This window comes from Rhamphochromis longiceps, linkage group LG1 (assembly GCF_057381845.1).
Source record: "Rhamphochromis longiceps isolate RC_006_pf linkage group LG1, R_longiceps_female_GT1.1, whole genome shotgun sequence".
NCBI classification, from domain to species: Eukaryota; Metazoa; Chordata; class Actinopteri; order Cichliformes; family Cichlidae; genus Rhamphochromis; species Rhamphochromis longiceps.
The window spans coordinates 36,860,282-36,877,213 of NC_140557.1; the positions used below are offsets into that span (position 1 = coordinate 36,860,282).

At 39.2% G+C, this 16,932-nt stretch overlaps 1 protein-coding gene across 6 annotated transcripts in view; it reads left to right on the forward strand.

Moving 5' to 3' along the window:
- Window positions 1-16,932, forward strand: part of LOC146679117 (C-myc promoter-binding protein-like) — a 90,347-nt gene that overhangs the window by 36,391 nt on the left and 37,024 nt on the right. For all 6 annotated transcript variants that reach the window (XM_085408101.1, XM_085408105.1, XM_085408100.1 and 3 more), the window contains 9 exons: window positions 1,972-2,041; window positions 4,459-4,628; window positions 7,583-7,869; window positions 8,312-8,378; window positions 8,610-8,668; window positions 10,572-10,716; window positions 11,965-12,140; window positions 12,562-12,662; window positions 13,432-13,647. In XM_085408101.1, coding sequence (XP_085264227.1) covers window positions 1,972-2,041; window positions 4,459-4,628; window positions 7,583-7,869; window positions 8,312-8,378; window positions 8,610-8,668; window positions 10,572-10,716; window positions 11,965-12,140; window positions 12,562-12,662; window positions 13,432-13,647 — 1,291 coding nt within the window. The remainder of the gene's footprint in view (window positions 1-1,971; window positions 2,042-4,458; window positions 4,629-7,582; window positions 7,870-8,311; window positions 8,379-8,609; window positions 8,669-10,571; window positions 10,717-11,964; window positions 12,141-12,561; window positions 12,663-13,431; window positions 13,648-16,932) is intronic.

The following is a 16,932-nucleotide window of genomic DNA, read 5'->3' on the forward strand; positions in this document are numbered from 1 at the left end:
AACTGATACAAAATGCCCAAAAGTACAAAAAATTTGCATTGCACTTTATTTATTTAATTCCTTTAGGATTTACCCAAGAATGACCTTAGTTAAAGAAAAACAATGAATGATGATATTCTTTACTTATGGTACGTAGTACTTAGAGCATGACGGATTTATCGGCAGGCAGATGTTATGTAAATGGACTGGTTCTTATATAGCGCTTTTCTACTCTTCTGAGCACTCAAAGCGCTTTACACAACTTGTGCATTCACCCATTCACACCAGCAGATTTTTGTAGGTGCTTTCTAACTAACATTCACACACACTCATACTCCGATGGATGCATCCGGAGAGCAATTTGGGGTTAGTATATTGCCCAAGGATATTTGACATGCAGACTAGGGGAAGCCAGGAATCGAACCACCAACCTTCCAATCAGTAGATGACCTGCTCTACCACTTATTTTACACACAGTTCTACACTCAGCATTGTTCCAAATGACACTTGTCTGGGAAACCGAGTCAGAGTGAGATATTACTGTCTTTGGTGTTCTCATGATGGTGATGGAGCACAATATCTAACACAGTGACACACAAGTGGAAAATCTCCCGTAAGTGTTGTGATAAAGACCAGTGATGTGATCACTCAGAACTAATTTCCAAACCTCTAAGGCAGAGGTGTGAAATACCCAGCCTGCTGGACAGAACTAGCCCCTGGATGGTTTTGGAGAGTCTGAATATTGCACAGAATGAGGGCCTAATGGATTTTCTTTTAGCTTTATTTTTGCACCAGGAAGTATTGTGTTGCAAGCCATTAGTGTCCTACTAAGCTGTTAATGTAATCAAAGCCAGAGATGTGTCCATTGAGGACTCTATTGATTCAGAGACATTAACCATGTCCTACCATACCACACTGAAGTTAGATTTTTAACCATCTAACTTTGTAGACTGCGTGGAAGTGGAAGAACATAGATGTGCTGAAATTGAACTTAGTTCTTTCGAGGCATAGCGACTTATCTTATATAGGTTATTATAGGTGCAGTGGTTTTATTGGTGTGCCCCCCTGGAGTTCAGATAGCACTGTTTATAGCCCATAAATTAAAGGCACACAAATTAACTAGACCATACAAGCGAAATGCCCCCTACAGAGTAACAGAACACCCAGATCTCCTAAATGTAAGGGTCAACAGTTTATGATGTTCTTTATTCAGATTTTGCTTCGGCTTTCTCTTCCCCACCTCTAATCTGGACAAAAGCTGTTGCAAGCAAAAGTCGTTTTGAAGGTTTCAGCAAAGTAAGACCATTCGCTTTAGGAAATAAATAGAAATCTATGCAAATAAATCTAAAGATTTCTTTAGTTATTACATGTGACTTAATATATGGAGATCTATGACTATGATTTTTTTTGCATGTGTAGATTAAATGGGTCGTTACCAACATCTGGTGAGAAATTCATGTCAGTAGCACCTTTAGAAATATATTTATTTTGAATATTGGTGCCATATTCGATACTTAGTGTATCTGCTGTATCTTCTCCTGACTAAAGCAGTAACTCTCCAAACGTAAAGAGTCTAAAGGGTCAAAACATTGCTGGTGGAGACAATACAGTATGTCTCCTCTGAAAATGTTTAGTATTATCAGTGCACTAATCACAACAGCGTCCTCCCTCAGGAATGCTGCAGCCACGGTTGGCTGCCACTTCTGCCGTTTAGGTCCATTATTTAATCTTGTTTACATTTAATAAACATGATGGGAGCAAGTTTGATTTTATGGCTATCCACATACAGAGAACAGATCCTAGGCTGATACTGTGCTGCACAATAAAAACACTTAAATAGTGCTTGTTGTTAGTTATTTGAAAGAATTGCAGTTCTGAAAAGGATTAAGTGGAATGCGAGCCCAGATGAGATTTTGATGCGTTTTGATCCTGATTGGCCCTAAGATGACCCAGAGGATAACAGTATGACCTGTTTTCTGCTCTTGTTTTCAGTGGGGATCCTCAGTCTACCTGTGTTACAAGAAGTCTGTGGCCAAAACCAACACAATAGCGTACAAAGCAGGTAAGCCTTTTTAATCTGATAACTGTCAGTGCACACAGATCCAAATACTGATGTGAACCTCTAAGAAATCAAATAGTATGTTGTCTGTAGGTAGCTTTCTCTTCTGCCAAATTATTTGCATTGTGGGTGAGAAAAATTTGACTAGTCAGAGTGGATTTTGCAATGCATTTAGAAAGTTACCCACTCTTTTATGAATAATAAATTGTCGAAGTCCTAACTGTTTATTGCATATCGGTTGTTTCTATATTCGCTGTAACTGTGTTGGTGTAGTGATGTTGAGACAAGCGTATTCTGCACTGGCTGCAGGAGGGCACTCTGCTACAGTAATGCTTGCAATTCGGCTTGTTTAAACAAGAATTGAAGTGAAGTGATAAGCCTCTGCATGCCAACATTATTCCCTGCTAGGGAGTTAATGGTTAGCATATATTTACATGTAAGGTGGTGATTATGCCACATTAAATACTGTGTGTCTTCCCCATTTCAAAAACACTGACATAAGATTTTCTGATAACACTATTGGCTCAGAGTCGCCGGGTTTGGCTGAGTCTCAGACTTGCTGACGTTTTGTTGTGTTGTGAATATGCAGCAGACTGTGAAGCGATATTATCTAATGCTTTGGATGAGTCAGCTCACAGAAATGATGCTTATTTTCAACACTTCAAGCCAGGAAGGAAATCCACCAAGCAACAAGCTTCAGGTTTAATCCATATGTGAGCAAAGATAAGTTTGTTCTGCGATGGATGTTTGGTTTTCATGTAGAAATGACATGTGAAGGAGCACTTATAGCTGTGGAGCAGGACATTAGTCAGAGTGTCTAATGTAGTAGGGTATTTAGCACAGGGAACTGCTAAGGCCCTCCTCCTTTTAGTGCGTTTAGTGTTAAAGTTTTGTAATCCAATATATATATATATTAGACTAACAGAAAAAATGATTGCCTGTATAATTCAGTGAAACTTTACAGTGTAACCGAGCTTAATAACCATTTTCAAGAAATTATTTGGCTCCTGTGGCACATTTGCTGTTTATTTCAGCATTCTCATCAACCACAGCTAAAGGGCTATATTTTATTTTTTGGAGGAGACTAAAAATGAAGCTAAAGATCATCACCAAGCTGTGGTGAGACTTAGCAAAGTACACCACAAACAAATGGAAGCCATTTGCTTTCAAAGTAAAAGTTTATCTTTAGCACCACAACCATTGTTTCTAAAAATACAACTTTTTACTTTCAGCTTTACCTTCACCAGTTTGTATCGTACTCGTCACAGTTTTCACAACTAAAAAGAATATGACACAGTTTTTCACATCCCACGATACGATATTATCACAATACTTAACGCATGATACGATATTATTGCAATTTTTTAAAATATTTTGCGATATTCAAATTCTGTACATAAAGGTAAACTTTATCAATATTCATTTTATCTAATATCAAAGCCTCGCACTCAGTCTTTCTCTCATTTCAGTCAGTTTTATTGTTGACAAACTGAACGGTTTGTATTACAGTCTAGTCCAACTTAACTGAATGCAACCATCTGGTACAATTATAGCTATTCTGAACTATGCAATTTATGAAAACTATGCAGCCCATTCAGCAACTGAAGAATTTGAAAGTAAATTAAAACAAAATATAATTTAACATTAAATAAAAAAAGTTTTAAACTTAATTAAAATAAAACATGTCTTAAATTAAAATAAGTAAACTGTCATGTTTATTGCTGCCAAAAAACAAGTTAAACACATTTGGACAGTGAAGGAATGTCAGGATTCTTGCTCAGAAAAAGGATCAACATGCTCTGAAGAGTTCCAGTCCACAAAAACTTTTTTTGTAACAAAATATCGATTTCTGCTGTCCCTGTATCGATACATTATTAGCAAACAAAATATCACGATACTACACAGTATTGATTTTTTCCCCCACCCCTACTGTTTAGTAAGTAGCTGGCAAGTGTTTGCAGTGTCATTTACTTGAACTAGCAGAAGTGTCCACATTCCTAATAAGGCATAACTTTAAATCGTAAAGCTCTTTGTGTAACCGCTTAGTTCATATCATCCTTTATCAAGCTGGATGCAGCTCAAGAGTTAAGTAAGTGCCAAAGTAAAATCAGTACTTCATTGTTCTTCATTTGTGTCCACTGACAGTAACTAATTGTCTGAATGTGCGATTATGTAGGACTGTTTGCTTATTACAAAGCCAGGCGTTTCTAGTGACACGTTGCCTCGATAAAGTTGTACATTATCTTTGTGATTATAGTACATTGCACTTGTTTGCTTTTAAGCTTATTAGAAAGGCAATTTTGCATCCACATTAGCTTGTAATTGTTATTCATAGTAGGCTGTTGCCCTCAGCTGCTCTCTAAATTGAGTTCTCAGTTGTTTGTTTGGGGTTTTGTTGTTTCTTTTTTTCCTTCTGTTAGGTTTATTCAGCAGATATCCAGAGGAGGACTATGAGTCATTCCCTCTGCCAGAGTCTGTTCCTCTCTTCTGCCTTCCCATGGGGGCCACAATTGAGTGCTGGCCAGCTAACACCAAATACTCCCTCCCTGTTTTTTCCACCTTTGTCCTCACCGGAGCCTCTGGAGAGAAGGTGAGATAAATGAATGGATATTTGGCCACACTACTTTATTTCTCACTCATCCAGGTGACTTACAAGCTTCTCTGGCAACAGTATTGGATCTGAGAGCCTCCCACTGACTGTTAGACCTCATCAACAGACTTCAACTGCCATCTGTACAGCTGACACGACCACAGAGTCATACACTGTAGTAGGGCACGAGAAAACCACATTGTGCTGCATGCCAGAAGTAAAAATAGGTCAGGCATGTTGCCAAAACCTTATAAACTCATATGTAGTGCTTTGTATTTTAAGGCAGCAACTTTGCATTAAAACACAACAATAAAACAGCCTCCCCACCCCACCCCCCCCACCCCCAAAAAAGAATCTACCAGCTCACTAGAAGAGTAAATGCCTGAACACTACTGTAAGGACAAGGTTGTTCCTTTTGTCTTTTTATGGAGCTATTTCTTTTGCTTCTCAGGGCACAACAATGCAGACTCTGTTTCTGTTAATGAGTCACTCTCTCACACATATGCACATCAAACCAGTAACCCGATATATTTAGTATCCCAGTCATGCATTTTCCCATCATAAATCATATCACACTTTAAAAGAGGCATTATTACCTTCAATTCCAGTTATATAAAGGCTAAAATATAGTGTTGTGCGGTGTAAACATTGTTCACGCGGGTAATATAAACTTACTTTGATCCATCAATACGTACAGTTTGATATGTTGAGGAATTAGTAAAATATCCAAATACTTAGCACACTTCAAAAAGAGGGACAGTTTTAATTTTCCAAGATAGACCTTAGTAATCAAGAAATCAATAGACTTGTGTGATGATCACGGTTAAAGGCCTGGGTTGACTGGAGGGGCTTTTCAGATTTCAAAATGGGCTGCAGCAGCCTTATATTGGAGAGTATTCCCCATAGATAAGGTTACAAGTGCTAAGACATAGAGACAGACAGCCAAGTTACAGTCACCAGTTATCCTAAAACGTGCATGTTTTTGGACTGTGGAGTCCAAAGGAAACTCATTTTTCTCAACAAGCCATCTTTTTATGGTTGCCCAACTTTGCTTTTTTCTATCTTGAATTCTTTATTAAAGAAGAAAGGGTAAATTTATGCAAACAAACCCGGCAGAGGTTCACTGACACATCAGCAGAGGAGCACAATTCCAGTTTCAAACAGGCACACAGGCACATCCTTGGTTTCCAAATCTAAACACAAGCTCTGGCCTGCTGTGCTGATCTCTGGGTTTGGAATGGTGTCCAGTTGTGGTTAGTGTCATATTGACACATATTAGTGAATTATGTGGTAAAACAATCACGATTGAAAACAAATAACATCCAAAGCCTTCCACTGTTTAATCGTTTGCTCTGCTGAACAAGGTCAGTTAGAGGTCAGCAGCAGTTGGCAGTGCCAAACCCTTCTCGGTCTGCTGCTGCTGAGTCAAGTTTCTGTGTGTGTGTGTTTGGAAGGTTGACTCTAACGGGGATATTTGGTGAGGACAGTGTGTTTGCTGCCTTGTCATTTACTAGCCAAGGTCAGAGGAAGACCCAGCTGGACTCTGGCAGTCTGCAGACTCCATTGATAACTGAGCAATCACGCCTAAGTTAAATATTCTATATTTATTGCCATAACCACAGTCTCTGCTACTTTTTTTGTAACTTTATCGTCAGTTAAAAGGTGTCAAATCTCCAGTTTTATTTCTAGTTGGCTTTCTGTTTCTGGATGAAACCGTAAACTTTGTGGTGGAAGAAGGAAAGTCATTCATAGACATTCATAGAATGAAAACACAGTGCTTTTTAATAAAAAGGCTTCATTTTTGACCACAGTGTGTACATAGAAGCAAACACACCCACTCATTGGCAAACAAAGGCCTGAGTTCCTTTCAGAGGAAAATGTGAAAAACGGACCCAAACAGGCAACACAGCTGATAAGCCCGTTAGCTTTGATCTGTGGGAAGGTCTCATATTTCCAGGAAGCAGAGGAGATTTATAAAGCTCAGCTAACTGCTGTTTGTTTGAACCACTGTTGGCATTTCAATGATCAGTAGAAGTTAAACAGCTACACACAGACTGGATGGAAAGTTTCTGGACAGCAAGGACATTTTAGATTGTCGTTGCGCCCTGAAAAGGCTGTAGAATCTGGTGGGCAGGAGCCAGCATTCATTCATTTTGGTACTGGATGTCCTAAAAAGAAATAAACTGCAGAAAATCCATTACAGTTTACATTATGCTAAGAAACCTCGAGGCAAAGCACTGCAATAGGTCTTTACCGCTGCTTAACTCAATTCCCATGCTGTATGTTTCATCAGTGACCTGTGCGGTGTTGCCTCAGTCAACTCACAGGATGCACAAGATGTGGGCTAATTTAACTGTTGATATTACTGTTCAAGTGGGGTTTTTTTTATTATTATTATGTTAGGAAAATTTTTAATGTAAGAACATTTTAATTTCACTATCTCACATGCTAAGCTGGTATGCCAGTGTGCTGAGAATCAACTTTTTCAGGTTTTGCCAGTATGTCTGCTTGTGTGAGTGAGAGAGGAGATACTAAAGAAAATGATTGGCTTATCAGAACTAATTGGCTGATTAGCATAAAGTGGTTGGGAACTATTTTGATAGGTTGATGGGTTTTAGTTGATTTTCATTTGCAACATTTGCAATGAGCACTGACTGAATTGTGTAAATGAAATCTTTGAGTTTAGGCGGTCAGATAGATAAAGCAAGTAATTTTAAGATGTGAAGTTGGGCATGTAAAATTGCAAATGGCATGATTTTTTTTCTTTTAGTTTATTAACCAGTCACAGAAACACTGGCAGATCAATTATTATTTACAAAAATCTTTTTTTGCATCCTTTTCAAAAGCAAATCTAAACCAAGAAAAGTGTCTGACTGTGGCATTATCACATCACAGAGGTATATAAGTATTTAGACTGTTTCTGGTTTCCTGTGTTTTTATTTCTCCTCTACCAGGTTTACGGTGCTGCCATTCAGTTCTATGAGCCCTACCCACAGGAGTGCCTGACCGATCAGCAGCTCTCCCAGCTGGGTCTCCTGATCCCCGACCCTCACAAACCCTCTCCCTCCAGCTGTATGGCCGCTGGCACCAGCAGCACCGCAAACGGCAGCCCGCGCTCAGTCTACACCAACAAGTGTATCTGCCTGCTCTCTCACTGGCCCTTCTTCGATGCTTTCCGCAAGTTCCTCACATTCCTCTATCGCTACTCCATCTCAGGCCCTCATGCCCTGCCCATTGAGAAGTGGGTACTCTGTGTTTTCTCTCTTCATTTAAAAATTGTATGCTCTGGTTGCTGAACATGTTATTATTTAGTGTTCTAGCGACTACAATGATTGGGTTGTGGAAATATAACTCTTTTCTTTGGCAGTTTGCTACATGGTGTCACGCTGAGATATGTCATTAGTTTAGTTTTAATTGTGTCTGAACCTGGACCTGTGTTTCCTGATGTTAGAGTTGAAAAAGAGAAAATAAATTTTTTTCTCACATGGAGGAAGAAAAAAGGGAACAGAAATTGTGTTTGGTCAGATACATACTTGTAATTCTGCTGGTAAGGTAATGTGTAACAGAAGAGTCATGCTTTGTGTATTTCACTCCTGCTCATTACTGGTTGAACAGATGGATTATTCTGCTGCCTACTGCTGGTATATTTGGCCTTATGTTCCACTCATTTTTCTTCATTCCAGGCACATCTCCCACTTCATGCACAAAGTTCCCTTCCCTTCTTCTCAGAGGCCTCGCATCCTTGTGCAGGTATGTTTTAACTGCAAGAGCAAAATGGTTCTTTGTGATGCTTATTGCATTTAATGCAGGCTAGAATGTTTAACCTGCATCTTGCTGAAGAATGAGTTGATTTCTGAAGGTGTTAGTTCACCCGCAGTGGTGCACCGCTTTTGGTCCTTCATTATGAATGAACATTTAAATGATTCAGTGCAGACTTTTTTTGCGTGGTTGGTTTTATCTCATTTTCCAGCTTTTCTTTAGCTTTCCCCTCATGACAGCCTGATGCTGAGCCAGCCGGTCTCTTCTCCATTACCGCTCAGGTAAGAGCAGCTGTGCTCAAAGTTTCTTAGTGCTAAATGTTAGTTTTGGTGTCAGATCTAAAGAAATATGTGTAAAAGGTCAGTTAGAAAACATATCAAATTGTTGAACTGACAAAATGTACAGTTTGTCAGAAAAAAATTGCACCAGCATGTCCCAAAAAATTTGCAACAGGGTCATATTTACTGCTGTGTAGCATCCCATTTTTGTCTGATACAGGATTTTTGTTTCCAGCTTTTTTTAAATGGTGAAAGGTCTGGACTGCATGTAAGTTATGCTGATGTAATAGATGCAGTAGCACCGTCTTGCTAAAATATTCAAGGGCTTCCCTGAAAAAGCTGCCACCTGTAAATACCTCTCAGCATTGATGGCAACTTTCCACATGTGCAAGTGTCAGTTCTAGAGGTACTAATGCAACTCTATATCATCAGAGATGCAGGCTTTCAAACTGAACACACTGATATAATCTGACCCCAGAACAGTTTTACATTTTGCCTCATTACATTTTAAATGAGCTTTGGTCCAGAGAAGAAAGCTGTGTTCCTGGATCATCTTCACATAGGGCTTCTTCTTCACATGATAGAGCTTTAACCTGTATTTGCGGATGGCACAATGACTTCTGGAAGTGTTCTTGAGTCCATGCAGTGATTTCCATGACAGAAACATGTCATGCCCTGTTATGCCCACAGTGGTGCCTGAGATCCTCTTGTTTTCATACAGTCGTGTTCCTGGCCTGTTGCCAGTGACACTCATTAGGTGCAAAATGTTCTCACAGCTGTTTTTTAAGGACCACTTAAATTTCCAGCCTTTTATTGTCTGTGTCTCAAAGTTTTAGAGGCATGTTGGTCCCATCAAATTAAATAAAACTGCATGAAAAATTAAATCTTTGCTTCTTAAATGTTTCAGTTTAAACTGAGATTGTAAAATTCTGAGACCACACAAATATTTATAGAAAAATGTGGGTTCGTAGCCAATGCTCTTACTTTCTTTTGGGTAGGGTTTGTTAGTTTGTACCTGTTTTTGTCTATTCATGCAGATTCTCCTTTGCCCCTGAATCCCCACCAGCTCCAAACGAAAATATGTTTCCAATCTAAAGTTTTTGTTAAATTAGGCGCGGCTTCACTTTATTTCTACAAATCATTGTGATTGTTGCCAGACAGCTCTGTGTGACCTTCATCTGTCCACTGCACTTGTTTTCAAAATGACTTTGGCTGATCCAGATGTTACTTTACAGACTTTAGACATTTGTAATGAGGTTGCAGGTACTGTTCCTTTTGAACACTCTTCATATTTGGACTGCAAGACTGCATTTGTGTATCAAAGCGTCACAGTTGCATGTGACTGTGACGCTTTGACAGTCACATGCAACCACCATTGCAGTGATATGGGTGTTTTTGTTTTTCTGATGAGCAGAAATGCCATATCTGAATTTTTTTTTCTGTTCTTCCAGATCATGTTTTGACTTTCATGGTTCTACTTAAATGGTCATTTTAATATTTTGAACATTAGAAGCACTTCAACATCTTTAATGGCCTTCCCTGTTCTAGTTGAAGGTGTACTATTGGTATCAGTTACCTTAATTTTCCATGGCTGAGTATTACTTTAACGTTTGAACATTTTTATTGCAGTTGTATTTACCTTAGGTTACTTAAAAATCAACATTTGAAGTTTGTCCAGGTACCACATTTTTTTCCAAGAATTGTTGTTACAACAAAGAAATAATCCACCAAATCCAAATTACCTTACTTTCTGTGCCAAGTTTATATAATCAGGTCTGAACTCGGCCTTATATTATAAATATTAGAGTTGTTTGAGAAACCTAAAGCCTTTCTTTCAAAGAATATATACAATAGATTTTAAAAGAAACAATTTAAAAGAAAATCATTTATATATTTATTTATTTAGTGGTGGTCGATTTTCCACACTGCTCCACAACCTTGGGCCAGAGAACGCTGTCACCTTGCTGGTGTTTGCTGTCACTGAACATAAGATCCTGATCCATTCACTACGACCGGCCGTACTGACCAGTGTTACTGAGGCTCTCGTGTCTGTAAGTAACTCCATTCAGCTGTCATAGAGTGCTCTATCTGCTCTTAGTTTCACTGCCTTCTTGTTTTATACTTAATTTAAATGAATGGCAGCATTTACAATTGCAAGAAAACATTTGTGAACCCCTGTCTATATATCTCTATAAATACAATAAAACATTGTTGTAGGTAAAAAAGAAAACCTTCAAATCCAGTCATAGAAATATATAGTTGGCCACTGACTTTTCCGTGATAGAAAAGTGAACTGCTAAGATGAGCAGTAAATTTGAAGGTGAAATTAGATAGAGGTGTTTTCAGTCAGATGACAAGCAGGTGTGAGTGGGTGTCCTACTTTTAAGAGTGTGGATTTATCCAAGCCTGACCTTAACATTAAAAGTTTGTGATGCTAAACATGACATAGAACCACCTATACTTACTTTCCACAGGAGGGGTCAACCAACAGAAATCACTCAAGGAAAATGTCATGTTAAAGTCTGAATGACTATGAAAGAACTCTGGGTAACTTCCCAGGACCTAAAGGGCTCTTTCACAGAAGTTAACTCCGTGTTTCCCCCAACGAGATAATACTAAACAACAGCAATTTGAAGTAAAGGGATGCAAGGAGAACACAACTTCTCTTTAGAACATGGACAAGTCAGGACAAGCCAGCAAGCTGTTGAACCAGTGTTTTTGTGGATGGAGAATAGATTGTTTTTATTTCAAATGAGAAGCATTATGTTTGGAGAAAGGAATAATCAGCATTCCTGGATGGGAGCCTTTTTCCATCTGTGAAACATTGTGGTGGTGTCATAGAAATACTTGTCATCACTGATTGGAAAAAATTAAGAAAAAATTAAGAATTATACCAGCACACAAATGAAATTTTCAGGACATCTGTGGGTAATGAGGAGAGCCAATGATCTAAAGCATACAAGTACCAAAGAACAGTTAAACATAATGCTTTAGAATGATGAAGCCAAAGTCTGGACCTTAATCCAAACGAAATGTGGAATGTCCTGTATCCACCGTAATTCTGTTGTTACACCTGGACGAGGAGGTCAAAGGAGATAGAGAAGGGAGGGGATGGGGGGTCACAAACATTTTCTTAACACTGCAGATGGTGTTCACGTTTTGTTTTAATCCTATACATGGCTCAGCTATACTGTGAATCTGACCACGTGCACTATAGCTCAGTCCTGTGTTAACTGGAAATTCACTGAAGGAGGTTTGTCTGATTTTTCTGCTCTTGTGCTCTTTTTCACCCTCCTCAGATGATTTTTCCGTTCCACTGGCCCTGCCCGTATATTCCTCTGTGCCCCCTGGCGTTGGCTGATGTGTTGAGTGCCCCCTGTCCGTTCATTGTAGGCGTGGACTCTCGCTACTTTGATCTTTATGATCCCCCTCCGGATGTCAGTTGCGTGGACCTGGACACAAACACCATCTTCCAGTAAGCACAATCCTTAAAACCTTCCCACAGCTGTAGGTATTTAGGTAAGAAAGTGAATTTTGCTGAGCTTAATCTTCACCGTGTTCATTGTTCTATACAGCGATCCATACAGCACCTTCTAAGCTATAAGCTCAACATCCTTTGGTCCCTCTATTTTTCAGACAGCATAGCTGCTGGCTCATGAGTTCTAACTTTAGACATCAGGCCAGAGATTGGGTGGAAATGGTTATTTTTGTAGTGTCAGACTTGTTTTAATATGACGAGAATGCAATTTTCTAGCGTGCCAGGTAAGGTCAGTAATGGTTCGCATCATTTTTGGCCTTATTACCAGCCAGACAACGTTGGGGTGGTCTGAAATCCCTCTTGGCCTAACCACTGCTCATGTTGATGTTGGCCTCAGTGTATGTTTCTGCTTTTCTAGCCATGAAGATAAGCGAGCCCTCACATGGAAGATTCTGCCAAAGAAAGCTTGTAAAAACCTAATGAATGTGCTGAATAATCTCTACCAGCAGCTTGTTGATGGTGAGTGCTGAAGCGGTGGGGCAAATTATTGTAAAACTGCATCCAGTGTTGGCGTTTATTTAGTTCATTTCTGGATGTATTTATGGTAAAGATCACTTTCAATGATAATTAGGGTCTAACTAAGGTCTCCACATTGCACGCTCTTCTATTTTTATCATCTGTAGTCACTGATTGTGTTGCCTTTACAATTTGCTCTCCATTCACTTTCCTTTGTCCAGCTCTCCATTCAAATCTGAAAGCCAGCAATAATCCTATCAAAGCATAATCTCCTAATTATCCGTCTGCTCTGGTGTGGGGCTCACTGTATTGTTATCAACTTTTTGCGCGTTTGAGGAAGCATACCCACTGAGTGAACATGAAACCTGCTGCTTCTTGAGCTGTAGGAATCTGAATAATTTAATTTTCTAATTCAGTGAAGTTGAAAATCTAGCCAGTAACTGCCACAAGTGCTGAATATTGATATGCATGCCAGAGGTTGTAGTTGAGACATTTAACCCTGTTGGAAGTCTCTAAATAAGGATATCAACTAAGGATTAAAAAAATGTAATTATGTAATACTAATCCTCATTCACAGTAGGATTACTTACTGGAATACTGCAGCTGTGCACAAACCTTTCAACACATGCACTTAGATCAGAACCACTTCATCAAAATGCAAATGATGCAGCTGGCTCAGCTGAAAGTAGTGATTTACCCTTTATGTTGACATTAGCCTAAAGATCCTGATATGTGCTGTCAGCTGCTAAAATGCATTTTCCTCCTGCTTCAGGTCAGTACCGACCAGATGGGCTGCTGGAGCTGAGCATGAGCGATTCGTCAGAGTTGAGCTGTGGGAAGAGTCTCCACACACTGGAGCTAGAGATCCAGGAAGCCTTTCTGCGCTTCATGGCAGCAATTCTGAAGGGCTACCGCTCCTTCTTGCGCCCCATCACTCAAGCGCCTTCAGAGAAAGCCACAGACGCTAGCTCACTCTTTGACTTGCAAGGTATTAGGAATAATGTCAGTGTCCACATGTAGCTTGAACTCTCGACAGCTCTCCATGTGCAGAGGAAACAGACTGAATGAATTAGCTGGTGTCCTCACCCCACTGGCCTCTTCATATTCCTTACACAGAAACATGAAAAGTCTCAGAGGTACAGAACTGGGCAAAACAGAGTTTCTTTAATTCTAATCAGCTTGGAAGTCAATATTTGGTATGACCACCTTCATTCTTTAACATAGCCTGAACCTTATGGTACTTTTCTGCACTCACCACATTTTTTTAAACTTTCTATTTCCAATTTTCCATAGCAACAAAAATGTAACAAAAATATATCAGAAATATAAATGGAACAAATTGGGACACTATTCAAGAATCTTACAAATAAAGAGGTATAGACTGGATTAAATAACAGTCTTCAAGCCTTTGCTTGTAATTGTGCCATTTAGTCCAGTGTTGTGGAAAAAGATGTCCTTCGAGTCGTAGAAAGAAAGTTAGTCTCTCGATCAAGTGTATTTCTTCTATAATCTCTAGCACTTGCTCTGCTAATCCAATTCCTTGTTATGGCCTTTCTAGTTTCTGTCCTTTTTTGGTATCAAATCTCTGGGTAGCAGACCCAGTAGGAAGGTCTTGGGTTCCTTAGGGGTGGCATAAGCCATGATGTCATCCATTAACTTGAATATACTGTCCCATAATGGTGTCAATTGTGTACATGTCCAGAAGATATGAGAGTGATTGGTCTTTAAGTGACCACACTGTCTCCAATATTGTTGCTGATGCCGCTGAAATTTGTTAGTAATATGTGGAGTAATAAAGAATCTAATTAGACTTTTCCACCCAGATTCCCTAATTGGAACTAGTAGAAGTTTGTTGCGTGTTACACATTGTGAGCCAATCACTCTGACAATAGTGCACTAACCACATTTTACAGAAGGATTTATACACTTGCTGTCTTACCTGTCTCCTGACCGCTGACGTCCATAATGTTGACGATTTGAAACAGAAGCCAGCCTGAGCTCTTGGAGAAAATAATGCTGATACTATTATTTTAGTTTCTTTCTGGAAAAAGTAAGAAAATTGTGTGACATATCCTGACAGATTAGCTCTATTAATTTTGTCAGATTTTTTTGGAGGGTGTGGGGAAGAAGATTTATTGTGTATTTCTCAATGCCTTCCCCATTGATTTTATTAGCATGGCTATTGGCTAATCTCAAGGATATTTAATGAGTTAGTGGAGACTTACTGAGTCATTTTAATTTGAGAATCTAGACCAACCAACAAGAGCCTTCTTAGAACTAAGAGCTCTAGGGAACTGACTTGACAATTGACCAACAGAGCTGAGGCTGTTAACATCCAATGTGGTGCGCAGAATCAAAAGTTAACTTTGCTCTACTTTTTCATCATTATCCAGTCCTAGTTGTACAGTCACAATGCATGATTAGTGCTAATGACGTTCTGAATATTTAAGCTAAGACCACATCATCTGTCGCACCTTCTTCTCGACAGCTGGCCTGCCTCAAGCACAGATGGCGTTGTTTAATACATGAGCTTTCGTAAGTGTCCATTTCCACCTCCGAGTAAATACACAGAGAAGCTGTTTGGGCAGGAAGGCTAGGCTTTGAGGAGATGCTCGGGTTGAAGGGTCGAGGCTGCTTGCAAACTGAAGGTTAGTCAGTTAACACTGCAGCTTCTGAGCTCCAGAGGGTTGTCATCCTGCCTGTGGGTCTGAGCCCATGAAAGCTGCTTTGCATCACAGTTGAAGTGAGTTGGGGTGATAAGCCTGCTCCACTGGAGAATAGCTGGAGCCAAGGCTGCGTCCTGTCTGAAATATGTGATACAGCAAACAGGAAAAGCTGCAGTATATTACATAATAACTCAAAGAAATATGTAACAGCTCATACATCACATTTGAACTCCTGACCACTTTTTACTTAATATCCACAACAATAAAATATTACTAAGTATGTTAATATGTTGATATGAATCAACATCTGTGTCTATGACATTTTTACACACACGCTGCAGCTGTGTTCCTTTTTACTCTGATTTTTCAAATTTGCAAAGCAGATGGTAAATTTAAAAAAAACAAACTTTTACTTCAGTTCAGGTTATTTTCTAAATAACAGATGAACACATACACAAGCACCACCTGCTAGTCAATCCATTTTCTTTAAAATGGTATCACCAAGCTCAGTGTGCTGATGGCACTCTGTTTTAGAGGTGTTCTAAAATATTCGTCTTTCTCTGATGAGCATTAATGAACTTTAATCCTTGCTCTTTTCCTGCTGCTTTTAAGACATTTCAACCTCCTTTTGTTCTCTACGGGCCTAACGTAATCCTGAACTAGAGAGCACTAAAGCCTTGTAGGCTGCTTGTTGATTTTATTTCAGCGTACTTACTGGTCAGAAGTTTTTCTAGTACAGACAAGGGGCATTTAGACATTTAGTATGTGGCGCTTTATTTCATAGAAATTATTTTATTATTTTGACGATACTACCTATTGTTTTCTTAATCCTTGTTTAATCATCCAGGTTAGGAAATCCCTTCAAAACTGATCAATGGTGAGTGGTTGTTGATCAATGGTCATGACAACTGACCTCACAGCCCACTGTTCACCAGTGGTGCTAGTTTCAGTCATTATGCAAATGTATGTGTATGAAAAAGTCACTCAGGTGAATGATGAAACATTTCTCCAACTGAAAACGCTACGTCCAGATGAAAAGAATAAACTTTTTTGGGTCTACCCTGTTGTTGTTTTGAAGTCATAACTCAGGTCAAAAATAACTGGACTGCATTTTTAAGGTCACTGGAAGAAATGTGAACTAAATAAACATAATTATTTGGCACTCAGATTGTCAGATCCAAAGTGCATTTCAGTGACAGCACAAAGCAAAAAAGCAAAAGTTTGAAATGCATTAAAGATTTTGTTGTTGTTTTTTTAAGTAATCGGTAAGTGGACTAATTTTTAAGGCCAATGTTTTAAAATGTAGTGAAGGACATAGAGAATGGTATCGTGAGGCTACCCTGAAACTGACCTGAACAGGCCCAAATTGCAAGTGGTCATGATTAAAATATTTATCAACTGCAGGAAGTGTTTGGCTTCCACATCCGTGCTGTGAGCCAGAAACCATCCATCCTATTCTGAGTCTCATAACAGCAGTGACTTATTACTCAGTGACTTATTAGAAGCTTTCAGCATCTATTATGGAAGTTTTTCACCACGTTGTTGCACATCCCGTATTGGCCATTACACTAACAACATTGTGGCTTGCATTATCCAAACCAAGACAA